The sequence below is a fragment of the Ranitomeya variabilis genome, chromosome 6 (assembly GCF_051348905.1).
Source record: "Ranitomeya variabilis isolate aRanVar5 chromosome 6, aRanVar5.hap1, whole genome shotgun sequence".
Classification (NCBI taxonomy): domain Eukaryota; kingdom Metazoa; phylum Chordata; class Amphibia; order Anura; family Dendrobatidae; genus Ranitomeya; species Ranitomeya variabilis.
Window position 1 is genome coordinate 325907051 of NC_135237.1, and position 21372 is coordinate 325928422.

The 21372-nt window shown below is 41.3% G+C and overlaps 1 protein-coding gene across 1 annotated transcript in view; it reads left to right on the top strand.

The window, feature by feature from the left end:
- Positions 1-21372, top strand: part of EXOC2 (exocyst complex component 2) — a 275271-nt gene that overhangs the window by 148508 nt on the left and 105391 nt on the right. The window contains exons 13-14 of the mRNA XM_077269779.1: positions 14694-14762; positions 19133-19290. Of these exons, the coding sequence (XP_077125894.1) occupies positions 14694-14762; positions 19133-19290 (227 nt within the window). The remainder of the gene's footprint in view (positions 1-14693; positions 14763-19132; positions 19291-21372) is intronic.

Here is a 21372-nt window from a genome sequence, read left to right on the forward strand (position 1 = left end):
TCCCTTCCGAGCTCTGTCATGTGCCCAAACAGTGGTTACCCCCCACATAGGGGGTATCAGCGTACTCAGGACAAATTGGACAACAACTTGTAGGGTCCAATTTATTCTGTTACCCTTGTAAAAATACAAAGCTGGGGGCTAAAAAATCATTTTTGTGAAAAAAAAAAGAATTTTTATTTTCACGGCTTTGCGTTACAAACTGTAGTGAAACACTTGGGGGTTCAAAGTTCTCACAACACATCTAGATAAGTTCCTTGGGAGGTCTAGTTTCCAATATGGGGTCACTTGTGGGGGGTTTGTACTGTTTGGGTACATCAGGGGCTCTGCAAATGCAACGTGACGCCTGCAGACCAATCCATTTAAGTCTGCATTCCAAATGGCGCTCCTTCCCTTCCGAGCTCTGTCATGTGCCCAAACAGTGGTTACCCCCCACATAGGGGGTATCAGCGTACTCAGGACAAATTGGAAAACAACTTTTAGGGTCCAATTTATTCTGTTACCCTTGTAAAAATACAAAGCTGGGGGCTAAAAAATCATTTTTGTGAAAAAAAAAAGAATTTTTATTTTCACGGCTTTGCGTTACAAACTGTAGTGAAACACTTGGGGGTTCAAAGTTCTCACAACACATCTAGATAAGTTCCTTGGGAGGTCTAGTTTCCAATATGGGGTCACTTGTGGGGGGTTTGTACTGTTTGGGTACATCAGGGGCTCTGCAAATGCAACGTGACGCCTGCAGACCAATCCATTTAAGTCTGCATTCCAAATGGCGCTCCTTCCCTTCCGAGCTCTGTCATGCGCCCAAACAGTGGTTACCCTCCATATATGGGGTATCAGCGTACTCAGGACAAATTGGACAACAACTTTTGGGGTCCAGTTTATTCTGTTACTCTTGTAAAAATACAAAAGCTGGGGGCTAAAAAATCATTTTTGTGAAAAAAAAAAAGAATTTTTATTTTCACGGCTCTGCGTTATAATCTGTAGTGAAACACTTGGGGGTGCAAAGCTCTCAAAACACATCTAGATAAGTTCCTTAGGGGGTCTAATTTCCAAAATGGTGTCATTTGTGGGGGGTTTCAATGTTTAGGCACATCAGGGGCTCTCCAAACGCAACATGGCGTCCCATCTCAATTCCAGTCAATTTTGCATTGAAAAGTCAAATGGCGCTCCTTCCCTTCCAAGCTCTGCCATGCGCCCAAACAGTGGTTTACCCCAACATATGGGGTATCTGCGTACTCAGGACAAATTGCACAACATTTTTTGGGGACCAATTTCTTCTCTTACCCTTGGGAAAATAAAAAATTGGGGGCGAAAAGATCATTTTTGTGAAAAAATATGATTTTTTATTTTTACGGCTCTGCATTATAAACTTCTGTGAAGCACTTGGTGGGTCAAAGTGCTCACCACACATCTAGATAAGTTCCTTAGGGGGTCTACTTTCCAAAATGGTGTCACTTGTAGGAGGTTTCAATGTTTAGGCACATCAGGGGCTCTCCAAACGCAACATGGCGTCCCATCTCAATTCCAGTCAATTTTGCATTGAAAAGTCAAATGGCGCTCCTTCACTTCCGAGCTCTGCCATGCGCCCAAACAGTGGTTTACCCCAACATATGGGGTATCTGCGTACTCAGGACAAATTGCACAACATTTTTTGGGGACCAATTTCTTCTCTTACCCTTGGGAAAATAAAAAATTGGGGGCGAAAAGATCATTTTTGTAAAAAAATATGATTTTTTATTTTTACGGCTCTGCATTATAAACTTCTGTGAAGCACTTGGTGGGTCAAAGTGCTCACCACACATCTAGATAAGTTCCTTAGGGGGTCTACTTTCCAAAATGGTGTCACTTGTAGGGGGTTTCAATGTTTAGGCACATCAGGGGCTCTCCAAACGCAACATGGCGTCCCATCTCAATTCCAGTCAATTTTGCATTGAAAAGTCAAATGGCGCTCCTTCCCTTCCAAGCTCTGCCATGCGCCCAAACAGTGGTTTACCCCAACATATGGGGTATCTGCGTACTCAGGACAAATTGCACAACATTTTTTGGGGACCAATTTCTTCTCTTACCCTTGGGAAAATAAAAAATTGGGGGCGAAAAGATCATTTTTGTGAAAAAATATGATTTTTTATTTTTACGGCTCTGCATTATAAACTTCTGTGAAGCACTTGGTGGGTCAAAGTGCTCACCACACATCTAGATAAGTTCCTTAGGGGGTCTACTTTCCAAAATGGTGTCACTTGTAGGGGGTTTCAATGTTTAGGCACATCAGGGGCTCTCCAAACGCAACATGGCGTCCCATCTCAATTCCAGTAAATTTTGCATTGAAAAGTCAAATGGCGCTCCTTCCCTTCCAAGCTCTGCCATGCGCCCAAACAATGGTTTACACCCACATATGGGGTATCAGCGTACTCAGGACAAATTGTACAACAACTTTTGCAGTCTATTTTCTCCTGTTACCCTTGGTAAAATAAAACAAATTGGAGCTGAAATAAATTTTGTGTGAAAAAAAATTAAATGTTCATTTTTATTTAAACATTCCAAAAATTCCTGTGAAACACCTGAAGGGTTAATAAACTTCTTGAGTGTGGTTTTGAGCACCTTGAGGGGTGCAGTTTTTAGAATGGTGTCACACTTGGGTATTTTCTATCATACAGACCCCTCAAAATGACTTCAAATGAGATGTGGTCCCTAAAAAAAAATGGTGTTGTAAAAATGAGAAATTTCTGGTCAACTTTTAACCCTTATAACTCCCTAACAAAAAAAAATTTTGGTTCCAAAATTGTGCTGATGTAAAGTAGACATGTGGGAAATGTTACTTATTAAGTATTTTGCGTGACATATGTCTGTGATTTAAGGGCATAAAAATTCAAAGTTGGAAAATTGCAAAATTTTCAAAATTTTCGCCAAATTTCCGTTTTTTTCACAAATAAACGCAAGTTATATCGAAGAAATTTTACCACTATCATGAAGTACAATATGTCACGAGAAAACAATGTCAGAATCGCCAAGATCCGTTGAAGCGTTCCAGAGTTATAACCTCCTAAAGGGACAGTGGTCAGAATTGTAAAAATTGGCCCGGTCATTAACGTGCAAACCACCCTTGGGGGTGAAGGGGTTAACAGATGACAGCCCTGAGTGGGGACTTGCTTTTTTTTGTGGATTGAGTTGAAGCTTTTATTGGGAACATTTTACATAACGTTTGGGATCACATTTATCTGGCGCTCTACGCTGAGCACGTACTTTGGGGTTTCCATGTAAATCTCTGAGTGACGTGATTCAGATGAAACCCCCAAGGGATCCATTCACTATAATGAGGCAGCAGAGTTACTCTGGACTCCGTCTGGCCTCTGTTTAATGGTGTCCTTTTTTTCAGAAGTGCACAATACTCTCGCCGATGGCACTTTTATGCACACTTAAAATGACGGACACCGCTGGATCATAGGGCCTATGGCGCCCACAGTGCCTCCATCTGCCACATTATAGGGAATCTTCCGCCAGAGGTTCCGTCTGAATCACATATTTCAGAGATTTACATGGAAACCCCGGTGTAAGCGCTCAACGCAGAGCGCAGGATAAATGTGCATCAAGCCTTCCTGCAATCTTTTGGAGGCAGAATGAAAAAAATGAACACTAGGTGAAGAATTGGTTTTATTTATTTTTTACGCCGTTCCTTGTGCGGTATAAGTGATTAGGCGACTTTATTCTTCGGGTCAGTGCGATTACAGCAATACCAGATTTATATCGGGTTTTTATGTCTGGCTGCTGTCACACGCTAAAAGACGCTTTTTATTGCAAAAAATAGTTTTTGCATTACCACATTTTGAGAACTATAATTTTTCCATATTTTGGCCCACAGACTCATGTGATGGCTTGTTTTTTGCAGGACGAGTTGACATTTTATCTTATTGGTACCATTTTCGGGCACATGACATTTTTTGTTCGCTTTCTATTACAATTTTTGTGAGGCAGAACGAACAAAAAACAGCAATTCAGGAATTTCTTTTGTGAGGAGGGGGATGTTATGTTCCGTATGTGGTAAAATTGATAAGGCAGTTTTATTGTTCGGTCAGTACGATTACAGCGATACCTCATTTATATATTTTTTTAAATATTTTGGCAGCACTATTATACAATAAAAACAATTTTATAGAAAAAATTATTATTTTTGCATCGCTTTATTGTGAGAGCTATAACTTTTTTTATTTTTCCGCTGATTGAGCTGTATGGAGGCTTGTTTTTTTGTGGGACAAGATGACGTTTTCAGCGGTACCATGTTTAATTATATCCGTCTTTTTGATTGCGTTTTATTCCACTTTTTGTTTGGCAGTATGATGATAAAGCATTGTTTTTTGCCTTATTTTTTATTTTTTTTATGGTGTTTACTAAAGGGATTAACTAGTGGGACAGTTTTATAGGTCGGGTCGTTGCAGACGCAGCAATACCAAAGATGTGCACTTTTATTGTTTGCTGTTTTTTTTTTTCATTCAAATATTTATTTAGAGATACGACATCTTTTTATAATTTTTTTCTTTCTCCTTCATTTTTACAATTTTTTTTTTTAACTTTTTTACTTTGTCCCACTATGGGACTATCATTTTTTGCTTGCTGATCGCCTCTACAGCATGCAGATGAAACCGCATCTTCATGTTGTAGAAAATGTCAGCTCTGCACTGACAAACAAACTTGCTCATCATGCACTGGGCATGATCAGCAAGTTTGCTAGATCTGGTGCCCGGTGAGCGTCACGCCAGGTGATCTCCAATCCAAAGGTCTGTCAGCCCTCTGCCAGCTTCTGAAATGCTGTGATCGTGTTCGATCGCAGCATTTTGGGGGTTAAAGTGCCGGGAGTGGTCTGTGACCACTCCTGGCACTTAGTGCCAGGTGTCCGCTGTCAGAATCAGCAGACACCCAGCAGCGATCGCCCGCACACCCCGCCCTTGTGTGCGGGCGATCGTTATGGCGTAATATTCTGTTCCTGGTAAAATATGTCACATCCAAAGTCAGAAAGGACTTAACATGAAAACAATTATATATATTTTTATTTTTGCCTAAAATACAAAGGAAATGTGTCAACTTTAGGCCTTTTAGAGATCATTTCATCTTGCTTATCTGTTCACAAAAACAGTCATTTTGACCACGGGTGCCCAAACTTTTACATGCCACTGTGTGTGTGTGTATACGATATGATCACGAGAGATATAATAAATTAAATATGTTTTCAGTATTATAAAAAATGCAAAAATAAAATATATTTATTTATATAAGAGGAGGACAACGGGAGTATATATAGAAAAGTAACAATTTTATTGAGAAACACAATTAAAAACACACACATTTAAAAGACACCAAATGAATGTACCAGGAATCCATGTTATATCCCATATTAACAACCAACCATTGGAATGTATAAAGAGAAGATGTGCGGTAAACTCCGTGTAATCCTACCAAGTGGACCCAGTTCCCAAGTACACTTCCCCTTGAGAAAGCCGCTAGGATAGCAGCGAAACGTGCGTTGGGGGTGACGCTCAGTCCAGGGATCCTCATGTGGGTAAGATTGTGATTGTGCTTGTGCTCTGGGAGGTGGATTTTCTGACGCCGCATGGCTTGTTACTCTTGCTGCTCCTCCTGGCACTCTCCATGTTATTCTCCATTGTGGATCAGGTTCTTGTATTGGCACCTTTTCTAACTTCATAGTTGCACAGACTTATATGTATTACTGCTGATATAGGGTGGTCATTGGGAACTGGGTCCACTTGGTAGGATTACATGGAGTTACCGCACATCAGTCTCTTTATACATTCCAATGGTTGGTTGTTAATATGGGATATAATATGGATTCCTGGTACATTCATTTGGTGTCTTTTAAATGTGTGTGTTTTTAATTGTTTCTCAATAAAATTGTTACTTTTCTATATATACTCCCGTTGTCCTCCTCTTAGGCTATGTTCACACTTTGCGGGTTTTGCCGCGGATCCGCAGCGGATTTGACACTGCAGATCCGCAGCAGTTTTCCATGCAGGGTAAAGTACAATGTTACCCTATGGAAAACAAAACCCACTGTGCACATGCTGCGGCTTTTCTGCGGAAAAAAAGAAGGAGCATGTCACTTCTTGGTGCAGAATCGCAGCGATTCTGCACCCATAGAAATGCATTGATCCGCTAACTTCCCGCATGGGGCTGTGCCCACGTTGCGGGAAGTTAAGCGGATAATGTGCGGGTGGTACCCGGGGTGGAGGAGAGGAGACTCTCCTCCAGGCCCTGGGAACCATATTTTGGTGTAAAAAAAAGAATTAAAATAAAAAATAATGCTATACTCACCTCTCTGCGCTGCCCGCGGCGTCCGGTCTCAGTTGCTGTGCCGAACAGGACCTGTGGTGACGTCGCGGTCACATGACCGTGATGACGCCGCGGTCACATGACCGTGACGTCACGAAGGTCCTTGTCGGCACAGCCGCGTGCAGCGCCGAGGAGATCGCGACGTCAGAGGGTGAGTATAAGGCCAATTTTTATTATTTTTTACATTACTATTGATGCTGCATATTGCTGCATATGCAGCATCAATAGTACAGGAGTAATCCCGCAGCGGAAACCGCGGAACAAACCGCGATAAATCTGCAGGGATAACCGCAGCGGTTTTGCCCTGCAGATTTATCAATTCCGCTGCGGGATTAACCCGCAGAGGAACCCGCAAAGTGTGAACGTGGCCTTATATAAGTTCCTTTTGGGAGAATACGTACAGGGGTGGGGACATTGTTCCTGACCACCTGTTTTATTATGAGTCTGGGTGTGGGTGGAATGCAAAATATATTTATTGTTGGAATATTCTGTTTTTCCAGTTCAAAAAAAGAAAAGGAAATCTATTTGGTTTTCTTTCATCCTTAAAAAGTCTTATCTATGAAAATTAATTTTCCCTTTCTGTAAGCATCGTAAAAAGAAAAACAATTGAGACACCAGAATTGAGATTTTTCTTTTGCCAACCATCCCCAAAGATGCAACAAAAAGTGATCAAAATGTCTTATGTACTATAAAATTGGATTAATAAAATTGCGATTAACAAAACCGTGAGGGTCATGCAAAAAAAACAAGCCCTCAGACAAGTCCATCGATTGAAATATAACGAAGCTAAGGATCTAAAAAAAAGTCTACTCAATTGCAAAGGAATAAAAATTGTACAAAGTTCAGAACTTTTTAAATCACAAAATATGAAATAAAAAACTATACATTTCAAAGAAAAAAATAAAAAGGGGAGGGAGGAAAAAACAATAAAGTGCAAAAATTAAAAAATTGCCTGGTCATCAATGGAATAAGTACGTGCACATGACACTGCATACAGTCACAACCTAAAGTGTTGGAATTGTTCCAGAAAATGAAGCATTTCTCCCAGAAAATTATTGCATTTACACGTTTTGTTGTACGCATGTTTTGTTGTTCACACAAAACTCCCAAAAATGGGCCAGACAAATTTGTTGGCACCTTTCCAAAATTGTGAGGAAAACAACTTTTTCAAGTACGTATGTGATGCTAGTTCAAACTCACCTGTGGCAAGTAACAGGTGTGGACGATATGAAAATCACTTTTGAAACCAGATAAAAAGGGGGACAAGTTGTCTCAATCTTTGCATTGAGCCTGTGTGTTACACTAAATATGGAGAACACAAAGAGAAGAGAACTGTCTGAGGACTTGTGAACCAAAATTTTTGTATAATATCAAGTGTACAAGTCAATTTTCAGAGATCTTTATGTTCCGGCAGGATAGTCCAGAAATTTACGCTGTCGTGCAGGCTCAGGGTGCATCAGTGTCCGTTCGAACCATCCGTCAACATTTGAATTAAATGAAACTTTATGTAAGTAGACTCCAGGAGGACCCCACTGCTGACACAGAGACATAAAGCTAGACTTCAATAAGCCAAAATCCTTCTGGGAAAGCATCTTGTAGACAGATGAATCCAAGATGGAGCTTTTTGGTAAAGAACATCATTCTACTGTTTACCGAAAATGGAATGAGGCCTACAAATAAAACAATACAGTACCTACAGTCAAATATGGTGGATGCCCAAAGATGTTTTGGGATTGTCTTGCTGCCTCAGGAAATAGTTGCCTTGACTCTATGCAAGGCATCATGAAATCTGATTACCAAAGATTTTTTGGTTGCAATGTAGTGCTCAGTGTCAGAAAGCTGGGTTTGTGTCCTAGGTCATGGGTCTTCCAGCAGGACAATGACCCCAAATATACTTCAAGAAGCACCCAGAAATGGATGAAAACAAAGAGCTGGAGAGTTCTGAAGTGACCAGCAATGAGTCCTGATCTAAATCCCATTGAAAACCTGTGGAGAGATCTTAAAATTGCTGCTGGGAGAAGGCACCCTTCAAATATGAGAGACCTGGAGCAGTTTGCAAAAGATGGTCCAAAATTCCATTTGAGAGATGTAAGAGGCTTGTTATTGGTTATAGAAAGCGGTTAATTGCAGTTATTTTTTCTAAATTGTATGCAACCAAATATTAAGTTCAGGGTCCAACAATTTTGTTCTGCCCATGTTTGAGGTTTCGTGTGAAATTGTGTCCAATTTGCCCTTTTGTCCTCTGTTTTTGTGTTGTTATAATATACACAAAGGAAACAAACGTGTATAATAAAACACATGTGTCAAGTAATGACAATTTACTATGGGCACCTACCCGATCTTTTGAACTAGGGCACCCTAGGCTATCCCTGTCGCCCGGATTACCCCGGATGGTGAAGATGCCTGGGTCTCGTTCCTTGCTATGCTCCTATCTTAACCCTTATCTGCCCCCCCCATCTAGGGAGGTGTGAGGTCAAAATGTATTGGAAAGCACTAACCAGACAGACTGGGTAAACAGACAGGAATCAAAGAAACCTACAACCATACAAATGCACTCACAAAACAACAGCGTGGAAAACTGGATGAATAGGAGATAAACACGCAAATCAACTCCATGCAGAAACCCCCTGAAAAACTCTCTAACCTTGTACTCCAAACACTGAACTTCTCTTTCAAGTCCAAACCAGGAAGTGGGAAAAAACTATCACTGGCGACTCTCAAGTGCCAGAGTGGAGTGGCCAACACAGAACAGCTGAGACAATTTTGGATTGAGAGCTCCAAGAGATGAACTGAACTGATTAGCCATTGCAGTGACAGAGCAAGGAAAATCTTGCACTGTTTAATAGGAAGGTGAAGCAGTTCTAATCAGTGCAGGAGTTCAGGTAGCCAGACGCCGGAACAATTGAGGTAAGCCAACACTTTTGGCATGACTGTATGTATTCCTAATCTTTATAGAATCGTTTTATTTCTCTGATTACATTTTTGGTGAATGCGTCCTAGGTTACAGTACACAAACAACTATATGTGAACATAGACTTACGTGTTAGTCTTTTTTCTTTGCTTATTCATTACATTTGTTCTTTAGAGACAGCAGACACTGAGTCCTGATAACGGTTGTCACGTTCTCCTATTATTGGTTGCCAGTATCAACAGTAAAACAATTCAAAAGTTTGCAAAGTATCAAAAACGACAAAGGCTCCTGTGAAAAAGAGATCACTTGCACCTCTACTACAGACCGTTTTCAGTTGTAATAACTGGTTTCTGTGCTGCATCCTTTTTAAGACATGAAGTCAAAAAGTGAATCCGTTGGGCTAACCACAGAATAGTTTGGTTATGTCTGTGCAGGAAAGGGTTACACTACTAATCTATCATTATCTTAATTGAAGTATTGGAGAAGTTTCAGGCTGTGTTTACTTTCTAACAGACATTTACAGACCTGTACTTAGCAATCTAATAGATTATGTAGATATTTAGATTAAAGTGTCCATGATACAGGTATTTTTTGGTGTGACAGATCTGTATCTTACAATGAAATATTGTTTTCAGTACACCAAATGTAGCCATATTAATGTTTTGCCATATGTTAAATGGGTTGCTCACTATTGTGAGATTTGAGATCTACCCTATCAGTTCAGTGGAAGTCACTTGTGCTGGAGCACCTGGGAGCGACCACTACACAGTGTATGGAGCTGTGCTGTACTGGCTTCGTACATTGCTGGGTATCGGGCCACCACTTATGCAATATTGATGACCAATCTTAAGGATACGTTATTAGCATCAGATCAGTTAAGGTTACTTGAATAGGGAAGCTGAGCTGCAATGCCTGGAAGTGGCCACTACACAGTGTACAGAGCTGTTCAGTACTGGCTTTGTAAACTTTACACATCTGGGCCCCCACCAGAGCTGATATCTGCTGATCTCTGATGATGCCAAGTGTCTGGCCTCCACTGATGGGATACTGATGACCCCTCTTAAGAATATGTTATTAGCATTAGATCAGTGAGGGTCACAGGAATAGGACAGCCAAGCTGGAGTACCTGGAAGTGGCCGCTACACACTGTACATAGCTGTTATGTGCTGGCTTTGAATGCTTCTTCATTACCAGCCCCCACTAGAGCTGATAATTGCTTATGTATTGGAGTGCTGGTGTCGGGCCACCACTGATGTGATAGTGATGACTTATCCTAAGGATATGTTATTTCTTATTAGCATCAGATCGGTGTGGGATCACTTCAGTAGGAGCTGAGCTACAGTACCTGGGAACGGCCACTACACAATGTTAGAGCTATGCTTTACTGGCATTGTAGAATTCTTCAGAACTGACCGCCTCCAGAGCTGTTAACAGTTGATTTGTGGGCTTGCCGGGTGTCAAAAAAAACCACTGATCAGATGTTGATGACTTATCCTATAGTCGTCAATCTCAAAGTAGTGGACGACTTCTTTCATTTAAATGATGTGTATAAGTTTTCTCCATTTGCTTCTCAGTTAATTTTTTGTTACATGATAAATACTGACATATTGCGGATCAAATGAGAGGAAAACTAATTTATCACCTCCATTAGACTTATTTGCATCAATGCTCCTAGTTTCTAGTTCTAGGGTTTCTTAACCTTGTCTCTGTACAAAAATTACCTTAATCTGGACTTCCCCTTTTAGTCATACCTACTAAAAATATGATGTGCAGCTTTAAGAGATGCGTCCAGAAACTGAGTTATGCAGCTAATGTAAAAGTTTCCTACTTGAAAAAAATTAGTATACTTTCCATTTGGCATGTGCTGATCACGAGATGTCGCTACTTACACGCCGGTTTCAGATGAGGGTTTTTTTTTTCATGTTAAGGAATTATAATTTACAATTGTCTTTATATTTTAAGCAGAACTCTAGTAAGATCCGAACATTCTATTTTTTGTTGTGGCAGGAGCCACTTTTTCATTATTTTAGTTACAGGCGAGTACATTCATTCCAAATAGCTGAGTTCTGCATTTTCATCTCTGCTGGGCATCCTCCCAAAGCTTATATTAGCCATGCTTCATAGTTATACACTTGTCTGAGGCAGAAGTTACTAAAAAGGATTTTTCTTATTTATGGTATTATATAATTGGCCATATGCTCATAAATGATTAATTTAAAGTGACATCAAAGAGTGCAGCCATAATGATTACTTACTGCAATGGCTTTATTATGCACAGCCTAGAAAATGGATACAAAGTAGCCAAACACACCACTAAAGAGAAGTATGTTAAAAAATATAATTTTTTTTCAAAAAGTTTAATGCACATAATAAAATATCATGAATCAAGGGTAACATGAAACATATGAGGAGAAATAAACAAGAGGGCAATACTCAAGCAAGATAAGTGGTGGGGTGGAATAGTAACAGGCTATGGGTAAGTATGTAGCAATATATCAGTCTAAAGAGTAAAGTGCAGATTGCTAAAGCCGTTCAGGACAACCATATGGTTAGTAAATAAAGACCTACCCATAATGCGGTATTAATGCCCGTTTACGGTACCACAGATGCCTCGATGCGCGTTTTGCGAATGTGCTTTCTCAAGGGGAGTGTCAGAAGTTAAGAAGGATTTTCCTTATTTATGGTATGATACAGTGTGTTCCAAATTATTATGCAAATTGGATTTAAGTGTCATAAAGATTTCATTGTTTTGTTTTTCAAATAAACTCATGGATAGTATTGTGTCTCAGGGCTCAATGGATCACTGAAATCAATCTTAAACACGTGATAATTAGTTTTCCAAGTGATTCCAATTAAAGGAAAACTACTTAAAAATGATGTTCCACATTATTAAGCAGGCCAAAGGTTTCAAGCAATATGGGAAAGAAAAAGGATCTCTCTGCTGCCGAAAAGCATCAAATAGTGCAATGCCTTGGTCAAGGGATGAAAACATTAGATATTTCCTGAAAACTTAAGCGTGATCATCGTACTGTTAAGAGATTTGTGGCTGAATCTGAGCACAGACATGTTCGTGCTGATAAAGGCATAATGAGGAAGGCTTCTGCCAGGCAAGTTCATCGGATTGTGAGAGCAGCTGCTAAAATGCCATTGCAAACCAGCAAACAGGTATTTGAAGCTGCTGGTGCCTCTGGAGTCCCTCGAACCTCAAGGTGTAGGATTCTTCAAAGGCTTGCTTTGGTTCATAAACCTACTATTCGGCCACCCCTAAACAGTGTTCACAAGCAGAAACGGTTGCAGTGGGCCCAGACATACATGAAGACTAATTTTCAAACAGTCTTGTTTGCTGATGAGTGTGGAGCCACCCGGGATGGTCCAGTTGGATGGAGTAGTAGATGCTTGGTGGATGGCCACCATGTCCCAACAAGGCTGTGACGTCAGCAAGGAGGTGGAGGAGTCATGTTTTGGGCCGGAATCATAAGGAAACAACTGGTAGGGCCCTTTAAGGTTCCTGAAGGTGCGAAAATGACCTCTGCAAAGTACATAGAGTTTCTGGCTGAAAACTTTCTTCCTTGGTATAAAAAGCAGAAACGTGCCTTCAGGAGCAAAATCATCTTCATGCATGACAATGAATACCTCTGAGTCATTGGCTGCTCTGGGCATAAAAGGAGATAAACTCATGGTGTGGCAACCATCTTCCCCTGCCTCAACCCTATAGAGAACCTTTGGAGTATCATCAAGCAAAAGATCTATGAGGGTGGGAGGCAGTTCACGTCAAAACAGCAGCTCTGGGAGGTTATTCTGACTTCATGCAAAGAAATACAAGCAGAAACTCTTCAAAAACTCACAAGTTCAATGGATGCAAGAATTGTGACGGTGATATCAAAGAAGGGTTCCTATGGTAACATGTAACTTGGCCTGTTAGGATGTTTTGGAGTTAAATAGCTTTTTTGTTCAATGAATGTGACCTCCTAATGCTGCAAATTCCACAAATGAGCATTTTCAGTTCTTTAAAACATATCAAATGTATAGAAATTCTACTGTGCCTAATAATTTGGACAAGTACATTTTGAGTTTTTATTCATTTTGGAGATTATACTGTTATCATTGGGAGGTTTCTTCAATAAAATGTGATGTATAATCTAACGGGTGATGACTTTTATTAGACTGACTGTCATTTGCACCCACCATTTAGGAAAATCCGAGAAAAATATCATTTGCATAATAATTTGGAACATGGTGTATAATTGGCCATATGGTCATAAATCATTAATTTAAAGTGACATCAAAGAGTGCAGCCACAATGATTACTGCTATGGCTTTATTATGGTCTGTCTTTAAAAAATTGAGGTTTTTTATGCATATAGTAGTTTCAAATCCTCTGCTCCCCTTCAAACAGATATAAAGCTTATTTGTTATTATGTTTTGCTTATAGCGCCATCAGGTTCCGCAGCGCTTTATAGACAATGTCATCACTGTCCCCTTTGGAACTCACAATCTAAATTCCCTATCCCTCCATTTGGAGTATGGGAGGAAACCCATGCAAATATGGGGAGAACATACAAACTCCTTGCAGATGTTGTCCGTGGTGGGATTTGAACCCAGGATCCTGGTGACCACTGAGCCACTGTGCTGCCCAGATGGTGCTAGATGATGATGATCCGCTTCGATCTCCGTGGAGGAATTGTAATGTATATCAGTCTTTAGTAACTAAAGCCCATAGACATGAGATATTCATCTGCAGATCATAGGTTTAGCATCAGAAGTTACTAAAATGAGCAGGATCTGCCTATGTGTATGACCACCCAAACATTAGATTGATACAACAGTGTCCTCGATAGTAGGGTAATATCCGTAGAAATTACCATTCTGCTCCCCAGCCCAGACTGATCTCTCCTACGATTCATCCTACATCCTCTCAGAAGCAGGGGTAAAGGAAAATCGAACTCTTGCCATGTTCTCTGGTAGATTAAGGCTGTGTGCACACGTTGCAGATTTTTCGCGTTTTTTTCACGTTTTTTTCCCAATAAAAATGCTATAAAATCGTAAAAAATCTGCATACATTATGCATCCCATCATTTTTAATGAATTCCGCAATTTTTGTACACATGATGCGTTTTTTTTCCGTGAAAAAAATGCATCGCGGTAAAAAACGCAGCATGTTCATTAATTTTGCGGATTTTTTGCAGATTTCCCACTATATAATGCATTGGGAAATGTCCGGAAAAATCCGCAAAAAAACCGCACCAAAAACGCGCAAAAAACGCATGCAGATTTCTTGCGGATTTCTTGCAGAAAATCTCAGAATTTTCTCAGGAATTTTCTGCAAGAAATCCTGAACGTGTGCACATAGCCTAAAGCTATCAGTTTATTATTTCTGAACAAAAAGTGATTGTTCAAAGCCTTTCAATGTAGATTTTTTAACATACATTAATTTGTGTATTCCTATTAGACTGCAGAAAAATCTGGCCAGATGGAAAAATACAGAAAAAATACAAAACAAAGGCCCAATGATTTTAAGGTAAGAAGTCAATGAAAACGTCAAGTATAACTGTGTGTAATCCTAACAATTGTACTGATTTTTCACTTAAAAAAGGAGTCCAAGCATTATGCACAGTAATTTTATTTTGACGAAATTAGGATACCAATGGTGACCTTAATGTGCAATGGAAATATATCAGTATTTTTCGTCTGAGGGATAAAATGTAGGGCAAACACAGAAGAGAAGTGTAAATTAAAATATGAGTAAGATCTATGCAAATTAGGTTATTGTGTTCTGCGAGAGACCTATTTCATAAGTAACACCTCGGAGAGCCGGCTACCGTATAAGTCAGTGTCCGATCATTTAGTGAACCTTCCTACATAACCAGGAATAAACGACAAGCCAGAAAATCCTCTACAGACCGCCAATTTTGGGGTGGTGGTCCCTCATCAGTGTAGAACACAGTCTGTCTGGCCGAGCACAAAGCCTTAAAGCCATGGTAGGGAAGTACTAGTTCCCTTTAAAGAGACCAGTCTTAAGGTGCATTTACATTCAAAGAGTATCATGAATAAGCTTTCTCAAAGGGGCTGTCCGGTCTAAAATTACAAGTCTGCAGTCTCTCTATGTGCATTGAGCACTGTGAGGTTTCTTTGGTGTCAGCGCTGGGAACAGCAGTCATGTGGTCGCAAGTATGCAAATATGCATTCTCCCAGCTAAACTCCTGCTAGACTGTTTCTGTCATGCTCATTGCAAGTGTATTGCACAAGGCCGAAAATATTCTAGTCAGATTCTAGCTGGGAGTATGCATATTGTATATTTGCGGTCATGTGACCATTCCCATCGCTGACCCCAGAGATTCTTAGATTCCTCACAGCTATGTGTGTGCGCAATGTGAGGATTCACAAGTCTGCAGTCAGAAAGAGTGACTGCAGACTTGGTGCTTTAGACTGGACAACACCTTTAAGAATTCTCATTTGACAATAATCTTGCAGTGTAAACAGGCTGCCTTTTGTTCTCGGCAGCACATGATCCTTTGTAAACAGAAGTTGTGCTGCTGAAAAACAACAGCAGTCTGTGCACTGAACAATTTATTGCTAGGGATGGACGAAACCGAACAGTAAAGGTACCGTCACACTAAACGATATCGCTAGCGATCCGTGACGTTGCAGCGTCCTCGCTAGCGATATCGTTTAGTTTGACACGCAGCAGCGATCAGGATCCTGCTGTGATGTCGCTGGTCGCTGAATAAAGTCCAGAACTTTATTTGGTCGTCCGATCGCCGTGTATCGTTGTGTTTGACACCAAAAGCAACGATACCAGCGATGTTTTACACTGGTAACCAGGGTAAACATCGGCTTACTAAGCGCAGGGCCGCGCTTAGTAACCCGATGTTTACCCTGGTTACCAGCGTAAAAGTAAAAAAAACAAACAGTACATGCTCACCTGCGCGTCTCCCAGCGTCTGCTTCCTGCTCTGACTGAGATCCGGCCCTAAAGTGAAAGTGAAAGCACAGCGGTGACGTCACCGCTGTGCTGTTAGGGCCGGAGCTCAGTCAGTGTCAGGAAGCAGACGATGAGAGACGCGCAGGTGAGTATGTACTGTTTGTTTTTTTTACTTTTACGCTGGTAACCAGGGTAAACATCGGGTTACTAAGCGCGGCCCTGCGCTTAGCAACCCGATGTTTACCCTGGTTACCCGGGGACCTCGGCATCGTTGGTCGCTGGAGAGCGGTCTGTGTGACAGCTCTCCAGCGATCAAACAGCGACGCTGCAGCGATCGACATCGTTGTCGCTATCGCTGCAGCGTCGCTTAATGTGGCGGTACCCTAAGTTCGACATACATACCGAACACCTACTGTTGTACCATGAAGTCTGTGTTACTGTTCACGTTCGCCTCCCAAACACCAGGTGTTTGTCGCCCTATCATGTGCATGACCGCTCGGCAAACACTGCTTCTGATCAGCTGTAAAATCATTACTGCCAGTCAGACAGCTGCGAGAGCCCGCAGTGCCTCCAGTCAATTGTGTCTGCTGATGGGATTACTGCCCTCATCAGCATAAGCCTGCTGCAGCTAATAACAGCAAGAGCAGGCGGCGCCTAATAGGAGTATTAATCAGCCATCGCCTACGTTCTAAATAAATAATAATAAAAAAAAAAAGCCTTGAGTTCCCCTGTATTTTTGATAACCAGACAAACTGACAGCTGGGGGCTGCAACCCACAGCTATCAGAGTTCACAAGGCTGCTTATCAAGAATACATGGGTCCCTACTCTGTTTTTAAATTACTTAAATAAAGTTAAAAACACGACATGGGGTCCCCTCTCCATATTTGACAACCAGCCTTGCTAAAACAGACAGCTGGGGGTTGGTATTCTCAGGCTGGTAAGGGGCCATCGATATTGCCCTCCTCCAGCCTAAAAATAGCAGCCCACAGCCACCCAGAAGAGGTGCATCTATTAGATGCGCCAATTCTGGCCCTTTGCCCGGCTCTTCCCACTTGTCCTGTAGCGGTGGCAAGTGGGGTTCATATTTGTGGGGTTGATGTCACCTTTGTATTATGCAATGACATCAAGCCCATGAGTTAGTAATGGAGAGGCGTCTGGGGTCTATAGGAGACGGGCTGATATTTTTAGGCTGGGGGGAGGGCAGCATCGATTGTCTCTTACCAGCCTGAGAATACCAGCCCAGATGTCTGCTTTAGCAAGGCTGGTTGTCAAATATTGGGGGACCCCAAGTCGTGTTTTTAAATTTATTTAAATAATTAAAAAAACAGCGTATGACCCCTCTATTCTTGATAAGCAGCCTTCTAATGCTGAGAGTTGCAGCCCGAAGCTGTGAGTTTTGCCTGGCTGGTTATCAAAAATACAGGGAAACCCACGGCAGTTTTTTTTTAAAATTATTTATTGCGCAGGCTTGAAAACTCCCATCAGCCACAACCTGCTCATGCAGTTATTGCAGGTAGCAAGAGTAGGCTGATGGGAGCAGTAGTCCCATCAGCCGACGCCAGTGACCAGAGCGTGGGAACCGCGGGTGTCTGACCGGCGGTAATGACTTTACCGCCGATCAGAAGCAGTGTTTGCCACACTGTCATGCACATGACAGCATGGCAAACACTGGATGTTTGGACCGCCATTCAATGCGCAGGCGCGGCAGGCGCCATTTTGGGAGAATTTTTTTGTTCATAATCCATGCATAAAACAATTAATGCACATTATACATGCAATGATGCTGCAGCGCAGGCGCCGGCGTTCTGAAGGTCATTTTCTTTTTCTTATTTTTCAACACATAATAATAATAATCAGTATGGAAAATAGGGGGCAAGTCACTGAGGGATCAGTGACCTGCCTTAAGCCATCAGTATGAATAGCTAAGCAGAGCACCACTTAAAGACCCCCCCCCCCCCCCACGGGCCACCCCGGAGCATGACCATATCATTAACTCAAAACTGAAAATAAAGATTAAACAACAACCACAAGACAGATTTCATCAACCAAGGTGTCATTGTAATCAGTATAACGGCGCCGACCTGACACTGTCTGTAGGTTACTGTGCACAATCCTGCTGACAGGTTCCCTTTAAACCAGTGGTTTCTCTTGCATTTTACTTTACCTGAACTTAAATATTTAATTTCTGGTAATGAAAAGATATCTTAATAAAGTATTGCTTTATATAATTTTTTTAATTCCAGATGATTGTAACACTATGAAGCTAAAGGTGCACCTACAATAGTAGTCGTGCAGCCTGACTTCTGACACTTGCATGCTCGGCTCTCCCAAGCATCCATCTTCCCATTTGGGAATGTGATGCTACTTGACAGCAACGTGTCTCCAGTGTGAACAAACAATCAGACATTGAAACTCCACATGTCCAGTTATGTATGTTGACAAATGCCCGCAGGGGAGGACTGAAACCACCCCATAGTTTTTGTATGATTTTTCAACCATGTAATAATTAGTGAATTTGGCCAGTGTTCATCTGTGGTGTGCTCACTTTTTCCTGCAGTCTATGGCTGAAGCCCCGGAAAATTGAATTTGAGTGCATGCCCTAATAAGACCCTTGTCTGTAATAATGCAGTTGGAGTTCTTTTTTGTGTTCTGTGAGACACAATTTTCGGCTGTATCTGCATTTTTTGAAGCAGGCTGAAGATGGAGCCAAAATAATGACCGACGGAGCACACAGTGATTCCTTCTGCATCATTACAGTCAATGGCCCTGTTAATGCATACTCCTGCATCCCATTCTCCAGGGCTTCAGATATAAGCCCCAACTGAGCCATTGACTTGAGGGTAAAAGGTAATATGAGCGTAACCGAAGTTCTGACCCAGCTTCTGGTATTCTGTAGTCCATTAATCCCAGCAGGAGACACATTGACAAGCTATTATAATTTTTGTTATGTATTTTCTGTGACTTAGAAAATGATCCAAGAAGTGATGCAGTGTTTGGTGAAGCTTATCCGTGGAGCTTTACTCCCAACTACTCTTAGTCAAGATGATTTGTCAATTTACGGAGGTTGGGGACCGAAGGCTGACTTATCTGGACCTTGGTTGGCTCATGTTGTTCAGACTGTGAGGTAAGCTGAGTATTCTATTTATTTTGTTAGCCTTTTACCTCTAATGATCAGGCCTATTTAGGTCTTAATGATCAGAATTATTTTCCCATTATTTCCGCAGCCATAAATTAAAGTACAGACATTAAATAAATACATCTCTTGGACTCATGAGCCCTCTCACTCTTTAGCTAGGCTCATAAAATGCTCATTGTATTATCAGAATTATAAAGTCATTTTTACATGGATTTTTAAAGCAAGTACACCAGTCTCATCAGGTCTGTGTATTTTGTCTCTGCTTGCCTGAACTAGCTGACAGCTGTTGCTTGTACTGAGCAAATCAGGACCTGTCAAATCAGGCTAGGTGAGTGGCATTAATCTCTCTTGAGAGTGGACATACCGATACATGGTGTGTCTGGTCCCCATGTTTGATACGGGCTCAGGAGCCTGCATTATACCTGATAGACAGTGGCTGTGATAGACAGTCAGCATCGGACTCTAACAGCAGTGAGTGGAGCTGATCTCCACCCGCTGCTGCTAACCTTTTAAATGCCACTGTCAGTCTCTGACAGAGCCATTTACAGAGCACGGTCTGTGTGCACGCCGTTCTGCATGTCTCTCAGCCCCCTACGACTCTATTGAGGGGTGCCGAGGGTTTGCCCTTGCAGCTGGGGCCCTGCTATGACTCTTCTCCTGTGGAAGAGAGCATGATTTTTATGATATATTGCAATATTGTGGTATTAGTATAGAAGAATAGGAGACAAAAAAGCGCATATAGGGTCTTATCCTCAGGACTGCTCTTAAAGAATTATGAGAGAACTGCTCACCTGATGGTGCAAAGTAAAGGCGTGTAATTTGTCAGCTGCTGCAGATCCACAGGTCGGCGCTGCGACCTCTTAGAGACGTTATAATAGATGAATGTGGATAAAATCTGCGCTGCTGTGACAAATAATGAATCCAGATATAGTTGTAAGGTGTTCAGGTGGTTTATTCAACGCGTTTCGAAGCTCATGGCTTCTTCTTCAGGAAGTTTCCACACAAAGATATATCTTGTGGTATTGCAATATTCAGGACAAGCCATCTGACACTTGCAGGTTCAAGTTCCCTATGGGGACTAAAGGATAAACTAAAAAAGAGATTTTTTTAATAAATATAAAATTACTTTTTAAGTTTTTCATGCTAATTTTCATTCTAACCAGCATGCAAAAATTATTACTGCCAATGGACTTTTAAAATAAATATAGCTCCAAAAGCACAGAAGTATTATCATCAGTACTCCGAACATCACCCCTCTAGAGGTACAGGCGTTTTTCACAAAATTAGAATATCATCAAAAAGTTAATTTATTTCAGTTCTTCAATACAAAAAGTAAAACTCATATTAAATAAAGTAATTACAAACAAAGTGATCTATTTCAAGTGTTTATTTTTGTTAATGTTGCTAATTATGGCTTACAGCCAATGAAAACCCAAAAGTCATTATCTCAGTAAATTAGAATAATTAACAAAAACACCTGCAAAGGCTTCCTAAGCGTTTAAAAAGGTCCCTTAGTCTGTTTCAGTAGGCTCCACAATCATGGGGAAGACTGCTGGCTTGACAGATGTCCAGAAGGCAGTCATTGACACACTCCACAAGGAGGGTAAGCCACAGAAGGTCATTGCTAAAGAAACTGACTGTTCGGAGTGCAGTATCCAAGCATATTAATGGAAAGTTGAGTGGAAGGAAAACGTGTGGTAGAAAAAGGTACACAAGCAACCGGGATAACCACAGTCTTGAAAGGATTGTTAAGAAAAGGCCATTCAAAAATTTGGGGGCGATTCACAAGGAGTGGACTGCTGCTGGAGTCATTGCTACAAGAGCCACCACACATAGACGTGTCCAGGACATGGGGTACAAAGTGTCACATTCCTTGCGTCAAGCCACTCATGACCAATAGACACTGCCAGAAGTGTCTTACCTGGACCAAGGAGAAAAGGAACTGGACTGTTGCTCAGTGGTCCAAGGTGTTGTTTTCTGATGAAAGTAAATTTTGCATTTTATTTGGAATTCAGGGTCCCAGAGTCTGGAGGAAGAGTGGAGAGGCACACAATCCAAGCTGTTTGAGGC